This window comes from Triturus cristatus, chromosome 7 (genome assembly GCF_964204655.1).
Source record: "Triturus cristatus chromosome 7, aTriCri1.1, whole genome shotgun sequence".
NCBI classification, from domain to species: domain Eukaryota; kingdom Metazoa; phylum Chordata; class Amphibia; order Caudata; family Salamandridae; genus Triturus; species Triturus cristatus.
Window position 1 is genome coordinate 132,035,354 of NC_140590.1, and position 19,063 is coordinate 132,054,416.

A 19,063-nucleotide genomic window follows, 5' to 3' on the forward strand; every position below is an offset into this window, starting at 1 on the left:
AAGATAGAACGCAGGCCTTTGTCCTTCTTGGGCACCAGAAAGCAATGGGAGTAACAGCCTCGACCTACTTCTGGCGGAGGGACTCGCTCGATGGCTCCCTTGGCCAAGAGAACCATAACTTCCTGATGGAGAAGGGCCAAGTGATCTTCCGACATGAAACAAAATACTGGTGGCATGGATGGAGGGGAAGTCTCGAAGGGGAGGGAGTAGCCCCTTTGCACTACTTGCAAAACCCACCTGTCCGACGTGATGGTGGACTAATGGGGGAGGTGATGGTCAATCCTGCCGCCCACTGGTCTTTGGTGGCCTTGAAGGTGTGGATGCTGCAGCAGAGGGGGCGGGGTTGGACTGGCCTGCCCTCTGGCCCCCTGACCTACGTCGCTGGGTCCCATATCCCCGGCCGCGCAGAGGCTGGTTAGTTTGCGCCAGCCTGTGGCTCTGGTTGGAACGTGGTGGGGCACCCCTTCCGTAGTCACAAAAGGGGTGCAAAGAATACTGCAAGGGACGAGAGGACAATGCGAGGCCCAAGGATCTGGCCGTAGCCTTAGAGTCCTTAAAATGCTCAAGTGCGTTGTCTGCCTTGTCACCAAACAGGCGGCGGCCATCGAAGGGCATGTCCAAAAGAGTAGATTGGACATCCCCCGAAAAGCCTGATGTTCTCAGCCAGGCGTAGCGTCGGAGTGCTACTGATGTTGAAACCATCCTGCCTAGTGAGTCGGCAGTGGCCAGTCCACACCTGATGGTGAACTTTGCTGCATCTCGACCCTCTGCAACGGCACGGAGAGTACAGCCTGGGCCTCCTCCGGGCATTTTGGCAGCACTTGCACAACCGTGTCCCACACAGAGTATTGGTACCGGCCCAAGAGACATGTGGTGTTCACCGACCACAGTCCTAAGCTGGCGGTTTCTTCCCAAGATGGTCCAGCTTCTTGGATTCCCTATCTTGTGGAGCTGTAGGGAACATGCTACCTTTCGAAGACGAGGCTTGAACTACCAAGCTCTCGGGGGTAGGGTGTTGGGAGAGAAAAAGTGGGTCTCCCGGAGCCGGGCGGTGTCGTCAGGCAATGTTCCTGTCCACAGGAGCCCCTGTGCAGCCCAAAAGGACAACAGTGAGGACTTTGTTAAATGGCAGGCAGGGCTCCAAAGAGGATGCTGCTGGCTGACACACCTCAGTCAGGAGGTTAGTCCTGACTGCCACCGTAGGAAGCTCAAGGCCAAGGCCTCAGCCGCCCTATGCAACAACACTACGTATTACGCTCCCTCCTTTGTAGGGGGGGAAGCATACCAAGGTCTAGTGATGTATCCAGACCACTGGCATCACCCAGTTCCTCTCTCCAGTCCGGCTCCTCTAGGTGGTCTGGTAGAGGGTCACCAGACCCCTCCCAGTCCTCCTCCTCATCATCATCCTCTGGCCGCCAGTCAGGGCAAAAAGGGAATGCCAGGGAAGAATGTGGACACAAAAGTAACCTCCGGCTCCGGTACGGTCATCCATCGATGTCGGTCTGGCTCCGCGTTGGAGTCAGGAGGGAGGCCTGGGTTGACGCCGGCTGGGGACACAACCAGCGTCGGAGTCGTCGACTGTCGAAGCGGCAGTGGGGAAGGACCAGTGAGATCGACCAGCGCCAATCCGGATCCAGGCCTGGATCCATGGGGGGCGTCGGGGCCGGAGCAGCCAGGGTCAAAGGCCTAGGCCCTGCCAACCGAGTCTGCGGAGACCGAAGGCATACCGGTGGAGACGGGCTGCCCAAAGACAGAATGCATCGCTTTGCAAAACTGACTAAGCTGGGCAGGGGTCGTTCTGGCTCATGGAAAGGGAGGGAAGCACGGAATCGACCCTGCAGGCTCTGCTGGGGGAGCCGGAGAGCGACGATCCTCCGCATGCTGCGTCGCGTCAGCCGACGGACAGGGAGAAGGCGAACAGTGACGATGCTTCTTCGCATACTTCTTGTGCCTTGACTTACCTGAGGATTGCGAAGATTTCAATGACGAGTGGTGGTGGCTCCGCGACCGGTCCTGGGCTTCCAAAAGCTTTGGGAACGCTCCTGCAAAGACTTCGGTGCCATGGCCCGGCGGTCGGAGCACTCCATGCACCAGAGGCACACGAGGTGCAGATCGGTAACGGACATCAACTTGTGACAGGAGTCACAAAGTTAGAAGCCCGGACGATGGAACATCCCTCACGCACCAGGAGTCGATAGAAGACTCGAAATGAGGTTGACAAAAAGTCGAAAAAGTTTTGTCAAAAAGTGACAAAAGGGGCAAGCTTCTCTCCGGATCTGCGCTGGCTGGTGCGGAAAAAGAAAGAACTGACGTCAGCGCACAAGGGCGGCGTATAAGTAGATACTGCAACGTCACTCCGGCGACCACGACGCCGGACGCTGAGTCTACCGACGAGCCGGGGTACTGCTAAGAAAAAAATTCTCCAGATCCAGTCTGACGCCTGGGGGTAATTCTAAGGTAAGGAACCTATAACTAATTGTCTTTCAGACGGTGTGGTGTATGATTTCCTTCAGATTCGTTAGTAAGAATCTCACTGGTAAACTTTATAAAAAAAAAAAAAGGGTGTACTTGTGGACGTGAATCTGTCTGCATTAGCATTAGATCTTCACATATGTTTTGATTTTAGAGTAAAGAATGGCGATTCTTCAAATATTATGCATAGAGAATCAAGATTTCTTAAAGACACTGAGGCGAACATTACGCATTAATTTTTTAATTGCCACTCCTGCAGCACTTTTAAAGAACTTACAAACAATAAAAATACAATCTAGAACACCATAATCCATAAATATTCCCCTCTTAGAACACTCTTCCTCTTTTAAATGTGGTAAAACTCTTCTACTTTAGCCCTCGTAATCATTCTTAATCATTCTTCCTCTTCACCGTTCTTTTTTCACTGTGGCTCTAACAATAACATGTAATCTTCTTAAATAACATACTTATCACTATGTATGTATACCATATGAATTTAAAGTATGTCAAATCAAATTATTCTCTTACACACATAATCTTTCCCTTTCTAACTTTTTCCCGTTTTTTCCCCATATACATGGGAAGGGTGGGATAATGTTAGCCTCTGTGCATTTAATGAAATCTTGATGGTCTATTCATAACGTCTGGAGAGCCGCCATTTCTTTTCGAAACTGGAGGCTACTATTATGCATGTTGAAAGACCTTCAACACCACATTTTCTATATGATTTACTGGTCTAAAGTAATGCTTTGCAAAAGTACTTGCAGATTTCCACCAGACAAAAATGCTTTATTCGCCATAGCACCTCTTTATGAATGTGCTGTAAATGTTTTCACGTGTAGTCCTGCGTGATCCATCACCCATTTGCCGATAGCAGCTTTACTCACCCCACCATATGTTTTAACATAAGATATCAATAATTGATTTTCTCCCTTTATTTTGTACTCCATAACTCTATTCTCATAAGCAGTCTAACACAGTCTACTTCACATAACTTTTTACAGATAGAGAAACTTGGATAAAAGACTGACCGATTATTCTTAGATACAGGTTGGACTACGGTTTTATCAATTGCCATAAGTTTGAGAGTTACATAGGCCTGTTTCCTTAGTTAATTTATGCATCTTTGTATGTACTGATACCCTGCCAATTGTAAAAATGTTGTGTATTCCCCCTTTAATTGGATTTTTTTTTAATACTGTATGTTTTTGTTAATTGTAATGGTTTTAATCAAAATTCTTCCTACAGACATTGTCTTTACTATTTTCCAAATTTTAAAATATACCCCATCAGCATCATAAATCTTGTTATTTCCCTCCAATGCTTTTACATCCGATGCCCTTCTACAAGATATCTAACACAGTAATGTTGCTAACTAAACCTAAAGTTTCTTTAAATCTAAATATTTATTTACAGGCCAATACTCAAACTGCGTACAATATTCATGTCCCATAAAACGTCATACTGAGCTTTAGGAGGCCTTCTCAATCTCATACTTTTAAAAAACCTACACACCATAGTACTACTGATCTTCCATCCCCTTGACCATATCTAGCTGAATTTGCTGACCTCTAACAATTCATTGTTGTGTTATTCAAACCTTTTTTGAAATGTTCTACCAGAAAAATGACTATCTCTACAATAGAAGTCTCCACAGGATCCAAACTCATTTCCATGCAGCAACAACCCCATGTTCTCCATTTTCCTTACATCACCTTCTTGTTCCTGGTGCCTTAGACTTCCCGGGCAGTTTGATAGACCTGTTCGAAAGTCCCTTGAAACATTCAGATCTCCTGACACTTTCCATATAGGAAGGTTCAACACCTTGCTCTGCACTAAAGGATGCTCTTCTCTTGCCTTAGTAAAGCTTTTGTTGCTAGAATCATAAAAGGAATTGTGCATGCCAATTCCATCACTGCTGGAAACCACATTCGAGACACCCAAAGTAGAGTCACCAACACGGACATCTCTCTATTCTAACCCTGAAAAGAACCCTATGGATTATAGCAAACAGAAGGTAGGCAAGGTTCTTATCACCATCGAAATCTGCTAAAATGCATCCACCGCAGATGCCCCAGGATCTCGAATCCAACTGAAATTTTTCTCTATATGGAATGTCAGTCTGCTTGCAAAAAGATCCACTTACGGGGCCCCTCGATTTTCCTCTATTTTCTTGAAATACCACTCCTTTTATTCTCTGCAATGCATGATAATGCAATTGACCTGGAAAATTGCATGAATTTAAGATAACTATCCTACCATCTGAGCTAAATACCTTATTCAACATGTCCTTCTTCAAAACATGTAATATCTTTCCTTATCATTCTTCTCTTGTAATTGTAACACAACCTCGATAGAACCTATCTGAAATCCAAAAATCTCGATCTTCTGTGAAGGTGACAATATTGACTTCTGGTTTATCAAGATTTCCTTTTCTTCCCTCAGGTAGTATACTCGCATTTGCATTCTCTAATACTATTGTAGCTCTATGACTCCAACCCTGCAAAAACTCTAGATCTACAGTTGACAAGATCCTCCTCCACCATATCCAAGATCTTTGCCAAAGGACCTAATACATCCAGTAGCTTGTCCTGGCACTGTTTTAAAGATCTTTCAAGACGTTTTTATGGTTCTCTTCCTAGCTTGAATAAAAAGCTGATCATCTCTGGGTCTAAATTTGGAGAGCAGGACACATTTCCCGCAATTACAGGCTATGAACACTGTGCCTTTAAAACTCTTCCCATCTCTTTGTCTAAAGCTTTTCTTAAGAATTCTTTATTAAATTTGCTTACGTGATCCCTCGGCCACCAGTCGGCCACTCCTTGGATGCCTTATATCATCTGGAGAAAGCATCTCCTCTCCTAGAGGGTTTAAATAACCTCCTCTGAGGTAGCACCCACAATATTTTCTACCTCAGCAACACATTTATCATCCTGCTGTATGTCAAAGACATATTCATCAAATTGCTTATTGCCCTGAGACAATGAGCCATGTTCCAACTTTATCTCATAGAATTCATCATCCTGTGTATCGCTTTTTCACACCTTTCCTTGCATGCCCCTTTGGATATCCTTCTTTTTGATTAAGACAAATCCATCCTTTTCTTCTTTTTTTTACATGTCAGTGCTCTCAATAGGTTTGGTCTTTTTTTCACTTCTTTCCTCCCTTCTCGCCTCTAATTTCATCCTCTTCAGATAAGGAGTAAAATGTATCTCCTTACCCAAAGCCCTTTCTTTTTTATCCTTTAATACATTATCTATTATATCTTTAACCTGTGCATTCATTGTATGCTGTATTAATCTTCCGAAAACGTCTTCACCCAGTGATATCTATAGTGTTTCCCTGCTCAGAATCCATACTTCCAGTTAAAAAAACAACCTTTTAAACTATAAATACTCACTAAATAAAACTAACTGTGAATCTTTGTTTTATTCCTAAAACGTTCCCTTTTTTAATTTTATTTTATGATTAAGTGATCATACAAAAACCTAAGAAAAAGATTCCATGTACATAATAAGCTTAGATAAAAGTCGGATTTTGCAGTCAATCAGTAGAAACATCTCATATACATTATTCCATATACCACCCCTAAAATACAAAAATATGAGAATATAAAAATAAAAAGACAAATCGGTAGATACAAACATCATGAAAAACACAGAAATGGCCCTATACAGCGTGCATCATGTCTGAAGGGAAATTTAGCATGTGTGGAATGGGATTAGAAAGACCATTAAAATGTGGCACACTCGCCTGTTTTCCAAGCACCACCAGGTTCACGTTCTCCCTTTTCACCAGAGCAGCAAGGATCTTTGAGACCTGGAAGGGGCCTAGATTTTCATAGTCCTTGGCTGGGACATCAACATGTATCCCGCGGTCAACCCCCATGGCCAAAGCAGTGCGAAGGGTTTCCTGGAAAAGGAAGGATATACAGCTATAAAACATGAACACCGTATATGTGCCCACTTTCACCTCTTTTTAACATTTATAAAGGTGTAATACATAAAAAAAACAGGAATGTCTTCCAAGTCTCTTCAATAGGCCCATCAGTACTTGAGCCCTTCCTTTACTCTGTGTGCTTTACAATTTCACATGCACGTATCTGCTTTTATGATCTGAAAGCTCTAATGTTCAATGCAAACATGTTAATCAATATCGCCTCTTTCACTCATTACATTAACATATTCAGTCATGGCAAATAAATAACATCTGCTTGAGGAATGGTTTTAACGGCAGGTGTAATTCAGCAGCAAGCATGAGTTCGAGATGAGTAAAAAAAAAAAAGTGAAAAAAGCAGACAACATAAAAGTAGTCACAAAAGACCCTAGAGAAAACAAGAGGTGCAAGGATGCCAAAGGGCAGACAAGAGGTGCTAGTAGGGGTGTGCAAAAGGTGCAAGGTAGCGGGTGAGAGGAACCAGGAGGCCTAGGGGCGGGTGAGAGGAAACAGGAGTCCAAGAGCGGAGGATCAGAACATATAGGCCAACAGGCAGGGAATTCTAGACCAGGCCAAGGGATAGGTGAGCTGCGCAGCGCCCGAGCCTAGCAGCAGAACCACATGGCGGCCGAGCATAGCAGGAGAACCGTGCGCGGCGGCCGAGCCTAGCAGGAGAACCGTGCGCGGCGGCTGAGCCTAGCAGGAGACCCGAACCGGCGGCTGGGCCCAGCATGAGAACCATCCACGACGGCCAGCAAGTACCAAGACGGGTCTAGCAGAAGCCGAGTGACAATGGAGCCTAGCAGTAACCTAGAGGAGCCAAGCAGGGGTCGTGTGGCAGCGGTGCCTAGCAGGTACAGAGCAGCAGCGGAGCCAATACAGTGCAAAGAGTGCCACGACAGGGCAAGCTGAGTCAAGACAGGGAGAGCAGAGCCACGACAGGGCAAGCTGAGTCAAGACAGGGAGAGCAGAGCCACGACAGGGAGAGCAGAGCCACGACAGGGAGAGCAGAGCCACGACAGGGAGAGCAGAGCCACGACAGGGAGAGCAGAGCCACGACAGGGAGAGCAGAGCCACGACAGGAAGAGCAGAGCCACGACAGGAAGAGCAGAGCCACGACAGGGCAAGCAGAGCCACGACAGGGCGAGCAGAGCCACGACAGGGCGAGCAGAGCCACGACAGGGAGAGCAGAACCACGACAGGGAGAGCAGAACCACGACAGGGAGAGCAGAGCCACGACAGGGAGAGCAGAGCCACGACAGGGAGAGCAGAGCCACGACAGGGAGAGCAGAGCCACGACAGGGAGAGCAGAGCCACGACAGGGAGAGCAGAGCCACGACAGGGAGAGCAGAGCCACGACAGGGAGAGCAGAGCCACGACAGGGAGAGCAGAGCCACGACAGGGAGAGCAGAGCCACGACAGGGAGAGCAGAGCCACGACAGGGAGAGCAGAGCCACGACAGGGAGAGCAGAGCCACGACAGGGAGAGCAGAGCCACGACAGGGAGAGCAGAGCCACGACAGGGAGAGCAGAGCCACGACAGGGAGAGCAGAGCCCAGGCGGGGGACGGCAGAGCCCAGGCGGGGGACGGCAGAGCCCAGGCGGGGGACGGCAGAGCCCAGGCGGGGGCGGGGGACGGCAGAGCCAAGACGGGCCCGAGGGGCGACAGAGCCAAGACGGGCCCGAGGGGCGACAGAGCCAAGACGGGCCCGAGGGGCGACAGAGCCAAGACGGGCCCGAGGGGCGACAGAGCCAAGACGGGCCCGAGGGGCGACAGAGCCAAGACGGGCCCGAGGGGCGACAGAGCCAAGACGGGCCCGAGGGGCGACAGAGCCAAGACGGGCCCGAGGGGCGACAGAGCCAAGACGGGCCCGAGGGGCGACAGAGCCAAGACGGGCCCGAGGGGCGACAGAGCCAAGACGGGCCCGAGGGGCGACAGAGCCAAGACGGGCCCGAGGGGCGACAGAGCCAAGACGGGCCCGAGGGGCGACAGAGCCAAGACGGGCCCGAGGGGCGACAGAGCCAAGACGGGCCCGAGGGGCGACAGAGCCAAGACGGGCCCGAGGGGCGACAGAGCCAAGACGGGCCCGAGGGGCGACAGAGCCAAGACGGGCCCGAGGGGCGACAGAGCCAAGACGGGCCCGAGGGGCGACAGAGCCAAGACGGGCCCGAGGGGCGACAGAGCCAAGACGGGCCCGAGGGGCGACAGAGCCAAGACGGGCCCGAGGAGCGACAGAGCCAAGACGGGCCCGAGGGGCGACAGAGCCAAGACGGGCCCGAGGGGCGACAGAGCCAAGACGGGCCCGAGGGGCGACAGAGCCAAGACGGGCCCGAGGGGCGACAGAGCCAAGACGGGCCCGAGGGGCGACAGAGCCAAGACGGGCCCGAGGGGCGACAGAGCCAAGACGGGCCCGAGGGGCGACAGAGCCAAGACGGGCCCGAGGGGCGACAGAGCCAAGACGGGCCCGAGGGGCGACAGAGCCAAGACGGGCCCGAGGGGCGACAGAGCCAAGACGGGCCCGAGGGGCGACAGAGCCAAGACGGGCCCGAGGGGCGACAGAGCCAAGACGGGCCCGAGGGGCGACAGAGCCAAGACGGGCCCGAGGGGCGACAGAGCCAAGACGGGCCCGAGGGGCGACAGAGCCAAGACGGGCCCGAGGGGCGACAGAGCCAAGACGGGCCCGAGGGGCGACAGAGCCAAGACGGGCCCGAGGGGCGACAGAGCCAAGACGGGCCGAGGGGCGACAGAGCCAAGACGGGCCGAGGGGCGACAGAGCCAAGACGGGCCGAGGGATACTGGCACTAAGAAGAGGGAAAGCGCAGTGAAGTCAAATGGGGCTAGGGACACAGGAACCAAGACAAGCCTATGGATACAGGAGTCAAAACAGTCATATGGGCACAATATTCAAGACAGGACTAAGTACATTGAGGCTAAAATGGGGCCGCGAATATTAAGGCAAACAGTTCACAAACACAGCAAAACGTTCACAGTCCAACTTCACATGATTTAACATTTTTCATTTAAGTTTAGGAAGCAGGGATATTTTGATCAAGGTTGTTCAATAGCTTATTGTGCTTTAATCTGATGCCAATTTAACACATTTGTAATTAACTAATATATTCGGTTTGCCATCTGTAGTTGTAGGAGAGTAGGATCTGCACTTATGTTGCCCCCACTTTTTTTCTGATGTTAACACTGGTTTCTGGCTATAGTTTGGCTGGGACCCTGCTAATCAGGGCCCCCGCCTCTCTGTTCTCTCTAAACAACTTGGAGTGCATATGAGATGCACTAGTGATTGGATACTGTGGTACCTTATGAGCCCCTAGTATATGTTATCTTAGGTACCAAGGGCATAGGTACTTCACAGGCCTACCAGGGGCTGAAGCATGTATTATGCCACCCCTGGGAAGCAGACTATATCTGACACCACAGGCCAGCTACTTCACTCCTCACTGAGGTATAGGTTACCTATATCTCACCTTACACACACATATAAACCTATCAGTCACCCCTAAGGCAGGCCCTATCAATCCTGAGGGCAGGGTGCTTGGTATCCATGTGAGGGGGTGCACCTGCCTGAGCAGGGCCCCTCTGCAGCTCTCAGAGTCCACTCTCTGTGGCTGTTTGTGTGCGGTTAAACCATATACTCTTAAGTGCATTATAACCTAGCGGTAAAAGTCCCTGCAGCCCGGAAGTGGATTTCCTGACTTCTCGTCGGCCATCCTGAGTCCCCAGCGAAGCTGAGGCAAGTAGACCCCACGAGTGACGAGGAACAGCAATACCCGGGTACCATGCACTATTGTCGAGTGCAACCCCTTCACATCGTTTTATGAACTTGTGCATTGGACCACGTGTGGTCCAAGCTTCCAGCAGGATTTCCACCTAAGATCAGGAGCCTACCTCGTCCCGAGTGACCGTGGGCTCCTGTGAAGTGAATCCTCCCGAGGCGTCTTCGCAATCCCTTGCCGGCAGGCTTGTGGGTCCCCTGAAGACTTTTCTACAGAACCAAAGGGCTCCCCTGGTTGCTCCAGGCCTGGCCTGACTTACCCTCACTGGGTGAGTCCCTCAGACCTTGCTGTTCTGCACCGCTGACTTTCTTCACTTTCCACGAGACTTGCTGTTGCCAAGGCTTGTTGGCTCCAATCCGGCTGCCGACACCTCAGTAAGCTGCAGACTTTGTGGGACACTCCGAATCCAGCACCTAGTCGTCGCCGACGCCTCCTGGACCTCGTGGCTGAAAAGTCAAGACACCCGTGATCACCTGAAATCACCAGACTACTGTGGGCATCCAGCTTCCTGGCCCCGGGTCACTGGCAAGTGACTTTGAACACTGTCTCCTCTGCTTTCAGGTCTTCCTTCTTCTAAATCCAGCCTTGGATTCCACCGGACACTTCTTCTGTCTTCACAAGCAGCAAGTCTTCTTTGGCTCCCATTGAAAATGACGCCGCGACCCGACCCGACACTAAAAGACACCTATGCACCAGGCTTCCCTGGGTGAGGTAACTCGAGTACTCCGGTGCTCCTGTGTGTGTTGGCTCTATAAGTACTTACCCTGTAAGTGACTTGCTTGTAGACTCTCCCAAAGTATCCTAAAACTTTAAAATTCCAACCGCGACTTGCTCCATTGAAGTCTATTGGGATCCGCGGCTGTGTTCTCACACTGAATGCGTCTCCCGTGGGTCCTTTACTTACCTGCCTTGGGTGGAATAGTGAGGCCCCAGCACTTCTGAAGACCTTAGGCCTTCTCAAGTCGTTCTTCTTATACTTTTTTTTAGTATATGGTCTGGTACGCCCCTAGGGCCCTAGCCATATAAGTGCTTAATTTGTTATGAAACGTTGATTTGTGCATATGTCCTTGACGTCTAATCTCATAAAGAGATTATTAGAGTTTTTCTAGTAATAAATACATATATATTTTATATACATACCTGTGTGGTGTCCTTTCATTTAGTGATTCAAGAGATTATAAGGTAAAACAAGCTGCTTTACATTCCTCTAAAGACTTAGCCTGAAGGCTGCTCTCCACAGCTACCACTAGGATAGCTTTCTTTAAAAGGTTGTCTTAAACCTATCTACCATAAAAGTCGAATTTTACTGGTGCAAGGTGGCCACTTTAATTAGTGACCAGTATATACCAGGCCAACTTCTCACAGTAGTGTTGTCCTGCTTTCTCTCCAGCATCTACTTTCCACCTGTAGCTAGGTAGAGTGCACTCTTTTTCAAATGAAGCACACAGCTGGCTACAAGTTAGGATCTCAGGGCAGACACACACCTGGTAATTTATCGCTATGGAACCTAAGGGGAAGGGTTTGACCTAGATTACCAGCAGGTGGAGGCGCTGGATCAATTTACAGCTAGTTTCAGATCATGCGGGTTGATTTTTAGAATTCTTAACTATGAACCATCTTAAAAGCAGATTATAATTTTTTTTTTATGAAAGGCACTATTTTGCATATAAAACATTGAACTGTTGAGAGAGCTCCATTAAAGGCAATGGAGTGGCCTCGGGCTTATAAGAGCTGGTATAAGACTTCTGCTTCACATTCCAATGTTTGTCTTCCTGTTTCTCCCTTTTTAATTTGGAACTTTCTACCCTTAGTGGGTGGAATGCTGTAACTGTTGTTGAAGGCCCTTACCCTCATTATAGACCCTCGCCTGTGGCTCAGGCTTATAACTTGGGTTTAGGGCCTTTAACAACCGGTATAGCCCTTGGCAGCGAGATATATTAGAACACTTTAATGTGAGGAGCACCACTGAAGTCAATGGAGTGACCCAGGGCAAATAAAGTCTGCTAAAGGCCTTCTGCTCCAACATTCTAATGTTTGTCTTTCTGATTCTCTCGGGTTAATGCAGAACATTCTACTCTCAGAGGATGGAATGGTCTAAAAGCCTTTTGCCTCAGGATAAGCCAGTTGTTAAAGGCCTTCTGCCTCCTTATAAGCCCGAGCTGCAGATCCAGGATCTTTAATAACCAGTATTGCTTCAGACAGCTGGCCATAAGGTAATATAAATCTTAACTGTTGTTTATTGCAACGATATTATGTATTCAAAAGTAATTTAGGTTTCCTACACACTAGACTTTCCTGTGTTTATTTGCCCTTGAGAGAGATACAAGGTCTCTGGAAAGCATCATGTGGCAGGTCAGCATTTTTGCATGCAATCTTTATACTGCAAGGAATTATGCACCGTTTTTATTTATTCGTGCCCATCAAACCATTCCATTAGCAGAGACCTCCTGATTCCTATTGTAATAGAATCTGGAATTAGGCAGGTACATTCACCCGTCGAATCTTATCCGAACGACAACAAGGCAAGGGTCATCGGTGTTCGCAGAAATGTTGTTAAATTACCACTGGTGAGACAAGAAAATGAACAAGCGATTGCTGACCCTGTAGCCTGGATGCTTATTAATAAGATATTGCACTGCCATTTTTATCTCAATTATTGACTTATGTAAATCATGTCTTTGCTGTTTCTAGGCAATTTATTCAATTTCAAGGTCGGCTAAATCGGTTCGGTTCAGATGATAAAAGCTAGACGCTTTTAGCCTCAAGCCATAATGATGATTTACAAGGCCTTACTATAGCAACATGTTTTTAGCAAACTATTGATTTACATGTGCGATGTTTCTGTTGTAATATTGATTCTCTTGAGATCTTTGAACATGTTTTCGAAGTTAAGAATCACGTGTTACACTCATGAGATATACCCCTACTGGATATGAGCTGATAGGGCAATCTACAAAGCTGTAATATAGATTGATTGAAATGCAAAGTCACTGCTAAAGATTACAGATCCAATGCTCGAGCAGCAAAGAGAGGTGTACACACACTGTGGAAGACCAGAGTCAAAGCACTGATGCATGGCACAGATATAATTCAGGATACAGCTAAGTAAGTTGCCACAAAACGACTTCAGAATATCAGACCCAAAACTAATCACTTAACAAGAACAGCAGTTACCTAATCCTGCTAATAAGAAATTAACAGTTCTCGACAGCTTACTGTAGAGTTAGATTATCCACACAGAGAGCAACTTTAGAAACTGAAAGAAAGAATCCAAGATGATAAATCAAATTTAAAAGCAGGCGTACCAGGGAAAATGTACACTCCCAGCGTTGCCAAAAGCAAACCCAAACAATCAGTGATGAACAAATGGGCGAAAGGGAGTTACTTCATTAGTGCGCCACTGGAAGACTGTTTCTTGCACACTCCATAAAGAAAATGCAGACCATGGGGAACGTACTAAACAAAATTAGGATCATGCACACTACTGCTCTGAATGAATTAAACGAAGCAAGGAAGACATGGGGGGCCCCTGTGATGGTATAGGGTCTTCAAGCTAACGATAAATATCAAAAAAGTTAAACAGACGAACTTTGTTCTTCAGAGCTTCAACACAATCCAATCAAAATTATTGGATTGCAATGGCCTAGAGCTCTACAAAAGCCTAAACTATGCTTACATCCGATTGAAGCATTGAAATAAATACGAGAAACGTGCACAGAATAATGATTGGAAAAAACCATAACCTCTGTGTCCTAATCAAAATCAAAATCAGAATCAAAAGAAGATGAAGGACAGAGGCATTAATCTGCAGAGAATAAGAACAGACTAAAGAGGATCTCTGGGATGGATGAGATCTAAACCTCTTGCTGAGAAACAATCTTGGTACTGAACGGCGAAGAAATCAACAAAACATTCCAACCCAGGTCATATCACAGAGGGTTAGAGAGGCAACCAAAAAGGCGAGAGAGAAAATGTTGAAAACAGACCTAGAGCCAACAACGAATCTGGATGATACAAAAGCACAAAGAAAAACATAAGAAATGGACGCACAAAGAAAACAAGCATTGGCAATGCCAATCGGTCTCGCCTTTGGGACCTTAGAAGTGTTTAGCCAGAGCTATTGGCTAACACATCTGCTCGGGTTGACCAGGCACTTCCAAAGTACACTTGAGTGAAGACTTCGAGAACATGAGCAGGCGCAAGTCTTTAAGGGCAGCAGCACTTTGCTGCAGACGGAGTCACGGAATTTAAGGTGGGCCTGTCCACCTGACATGGTTGTAGCTTCTATCTGGTCCACGGTTTTTTCCTTCACATTGAAACAGGCATGGTTTCAAAAATGACAATTAATAATATTAGTGCTCATATTTTATTTACTAGAAAAGAGGTCACATCTGTTCAGAGTCAAGGCAATCGCAGCTTCTCCTCTCTCCTCCAGCATTCCTCTGGCCCACCCTCGTCCTCTCTCTTGCAGGTGTTTACATAAGAGTAACCTGGGATCCGACCAGTCCTGGTAAGGAGTTCATGTGCACCCATCCCCCTTGCCCGTTTTCCTGGTGTGTACCAGCAAATACATTTTATAGGGGAGTAATCTGGAGCCTGACTCCCTGGAGGGTTTGTGTGGGCGCAGCTTGTTTTAGCCTTTTATCCCAGTGTGTATTCCCACATAGGCTGAAGCTGAATCTCAACATCTTCCCAGAGGGGCTGAGCGAGTGTTGCTCTTGCTTGCCTCTCTTATGGAGAGAGCTACCCTCAGAGTGTGTCTGTGGGGAGCAATCTGTGGCCTGACGCCCACAAGGGCTGAGTGAGCGTTGTTTACCCTCCTTCTCTGTGCTTGTGGGTACTCCCCAGAAATACTCCACGAGGCCATGCCCCAGAAGGAGCTGTGTGGAGCTTATCTCCCCCTCACTCACACCCCCCCCCCAAAGGGAAGATGTGATATGTTTAGTGTTTACATTTTTTGCCTTTTGTATATCTATTCTGTATTCATTGGTATGTAGATTGTTTATCTTTTTGATGAGTCTGAAAGAGCATTTATTGCAAAAATAAGCATACTGTGCGTCACATGGCAAATCGAAAAGAGAATGCCTTTGATACCTGCTCAGTTTGGGGTTTCTGACGACCTCACCGCAAGTCCATGGGCCGCTTCTGACTTATTCAAATCAATTCATTGAAAGTAACTTTTTGTAATCGTGAGAGCAAATGGAGGACATGTGCATTCAAAATCTGTTACTTCGATAGTAGTGTGTGCGCTTATTTAAATGAAGCACTACTGCCTACAGATATCTGCCTAGTTACCTTTACTTTTTCTTAAAGTAACATTTTCAAATAAATGTTGCTCTACGTTCAAGATCGAATCCACAGACAAGTAATAATGTTAATTCACCAGCCTTGCAAATGTTCAATTTTGCCCAACTTTGTTAAGAATGCAAGGCAAAGTCCGTACAAAGACATCACCCACTAAAGAAATGCGCATCCAGTTAAAAAAAAGAAATCTAGTCCACTCGACTTCCTATCATAAAAGTGAATTAAATCACTGCTTTTAATCCAGTGTGAGAACAAGCACTTGGTGCTCTGCACGATTTTTATTTTTGCAGTGTGCGCTTTGTAGTTTTTCTTTCTGAGTGTATATTCTGAGATGCAGCTTTTAATGAGCCCGACCCCCGCCTTTCTCTCACCCCATTACTGTCTCCAGCACCACCACCACAGTATCCCACCTTTGATTGCAGTCAAGGGTTAGCTGAAACCCCGTAGCAGCACCTCTTGAGTGGGGGCAATGAACATGCCAGCGCTACAGTAAGTTAAAAGCAGCAATGCATTCAGCCTGATCACAAAGACACCACACATCACATGTGCTCCACATCGGACACTTATCCGTGACACTGACTCCAGAATCGAGGTAGAAGCTGCGTTTATGCATCAGATTCACTTAGTGTTCATCAAGCCTCAGTGATTCCACAAAAACGAACACTGGCGATCATTTACAGTCATCGATACTCCAAACATCATGTTCTAGAACAGGATTTTATTTTCAATTTTCTTTTTTTCTCCTTGCCAGATCATTAGGGTTTATGGAATACTTACAGTGTAAATGCCTTGCACAACAAAGGAAGTTACCAGGGCTTTAAGTGGCCCGGGTCACCGTCAGTTGTAAATGAGCAGCACAATCTGAAAGCACATAAAATGAAACATAAAATACCTTTACCCCAATGCACCAGTGATGTCAGCAGGCGGCCTCGAGGACTCAGCGTGCACCATCCGTGCAGTGCAAGTCCTAAGTTGGGAAACACTCCGGTCTCTGGGAAACCCCTCGGCACACGGGTTTCCAAGCAAGAAAAGCACACCAAAGTGGATGCCTGCTTGTGCCCCGGGGGGACCGCAGAGTGCGTTCTGATAGAGAAGCACTCTAGTAGGTCCCTGCTTGTGCCCCAGGGGCACTGTAAAGTGTTCGCAATGCCGTAGACAGCAATGTGGGCACGAAATTAAATGTTTGAAGCTTGGGAATATGACGCGCTTGCCTCGAAGTAAAAAAAAAATTATCCGTGTCTGGAAATGCACTCGGCAAGAGATTATACGTTCAAAGTCTGCCTCGAAGTAAACAAAAATTATACGTGCTGGGAAAAATACTCGGCACGAGATCAAACGTTCAAAGTCTGTCAATATCACGCGCTTGGCCTCGAAGTAAAAAAAATATATACATGCCGGGAAACACACTGGGCACGAGCTGAAACATTTTACCTCTGTCAAAAAGCAAGGCACATTAAAAAAAGAGATCTCCCCAAAACAACAGACCAAAAAAAAAGTGGACTAATACAAGTAAAGGGGCCAATAGCCATAGGCGTGCACAACAGGAAAAAAGGAGGGACTTGGATCGCTATTAGCCAATAGCAAGTAGTACATTTTTGAAAGACACACTCAATAACAAATAGAAAAAAGGAGGCGGGGACTCACCTAGTAAAGCATATACTGCATGTCTCAACGAGACAGCGCATGCGCTGCCTAGGCGAGACCTAAAAATCTGCAACACAGAAATTCTTCAGCAAAACGGCTGCTTAAAACAACTTCAAACCTTTCATGCCCATGGGGCCAAAGGATGTAGCAAAACAAGCAAAGTAAAATCAATGCCAAAAATTCCAACAAATGTATTTCACAAAGTGTGCTCTCCTCAAGCTCTGAAAACTAAACAGCTCAAGGGAACTGAAGAAGCTCAAAGCAATAGGACAGATGCAAAAGAGTGCCCACTCCAAGAAGTAAGACCACTTAGAAGGAACGCAATTGTTCAAAAAAGGGAAAACAGACGATCCATACTGTGAGAAAGTCAATTATTAGTTATGGTGGAAGGTAATCCACCACAAGTAATAAAGTCACTAACTTGTTAGGTCCAGTCAAAGGTTTCATTAATTTAAACCCATGGTAGATATTGCACAGAGCAAACAGGATTCATTTAGAGAAAATGGGTAACGCATTTAGAAGTTCCAAAACAGTTAAAAAGTAAAACAAAACAACACAATAGAAATCCCACACCGGTTTATAAAAATAGAGTAAGGTTTAATAAACAAAATGACACCAAAATGAAAAAAAATCTAATAAGGTGAACCAGAGATATAGATTTTTAAAGATTTAAGAAAATAGAATTACAAAAAGCACCAAGTGTCACTGGTCATGATAGGCCAGGACAGACCTAGGTGTGACTTGAGGCAGACTACGATGGAGCTTGGGTAGGATACATCAACCAGGTTTGACCCGGTCGGAGGTTTTTACTTAGAGGACTTAGCTTTTGGGAAGTCAAAATCATTCAGGGGATAAGGCAGCAGGCAGTACCAGGAGAAGTCCTCACAAAGTCGCATAAGAGCTGGATGAGGTCTTCCTGAAGAAGTTGGTTTTGATGGGAAAAGCTCTGAAAATTAAATTTCACAGGCAGGTAAGGCCTCTCACCGACTGGATACTTTTGGCACCTCCAGCCCGTCAAGATTTTTACCTTTGGATGGTGCCTTTTTTGGAGCCCGGAATACTTTACTTCAGCGGGGCCAGGCTGTGGCTGTTATCAGACATCGAGTTCCAGAAGGCTCGATCCCTACTCATCGAGGGTCTCATTCATTACATTTGTTGCAGTGGAGAAGCTCCAAACAGGAGAACCTATTTTCTTGGCCCATAGAGGTACGCATTGGTCAGAGATGGTGGTGTAGTTTGTCCTAGTCCTCTGGAGGTAGAAGTCCAAAAATGTTCCAAGTCCCAAGTTTTTAGAGGTGGAAGAAAAAATCCAGTTAGACAAATCAAGGGTCTCAGGACCTCAGGAACAGCACTTGGGGGAGTCAAGACTCACTCCAAATGGTGCCACCAACAGGGTCCATGCCAGATCTGTTCAGCCGGGCAGTTCAAGAAAAAAGCCTCTGTAGCTAGGTGGTTAGCCAGCTGACCCTTAAGTCGTTATATTAGTTCTGGATACCAGGGGGAGCAGGTCCAGTCCTTCAGGGCTGTTCACAGACAGTAGGTCCAGTCCTCTTCTGCTCTTCCACACCTGTAGAAAATGTTCTGAAGAAGGTGCCTCATTGATGCCTGGAACCAGCAGCTAAAGGTAAGGGTGACCCGTGGGCACTTCCTAATCAATGGTGTACATCATACCAGGAGTAACCCTACCCATTTTGCAGCCGTTCTTGTTCCCCCTACAGCAAATAATCCCACAATGTCCCTCACTCCTAGGCCCCAGGATGTAGATGCCATTCTCCTTGTGTACAGAGTTTGTGTGTCCAGGGTAAAGAGCCTCCCATTCTCTGCAGTCACTTCAAACCAGCTGCTGAGGGCAGCTTTCTTACCATTGACATCTAACATTTGCGTGCAAGAGGACATCCCCTTTGAAGTAAACTAAGTTC

At 47.2% G+C, this 19,063-nt stretch overlaps 1 protein-coding gene across 1 annotated transcript in view; it reads right to left on the bottom strand.

Annotated features, from left to right (window-relative positions):
• The window catches only part of ETFB (electron transfer flavoprotein subunit beta), a 394,856-nt gene that overhangs the window by 238,540 nt on the left and 137,253 nt on the right, over nucleotides 1–19,063 (bottom strand). Inside the window, exon 3 of the mRNA XM_085615815.1 lies at nucleotides 6,226–6,384. Coding sequence (XP_085471941.1) covers nucleotides 6,226–6,384 — 159 coding nt within the window. The remainder of the gene's footprint in view (nucleotides 1–6,225; nucleotides 6,385–19,063) is intronic.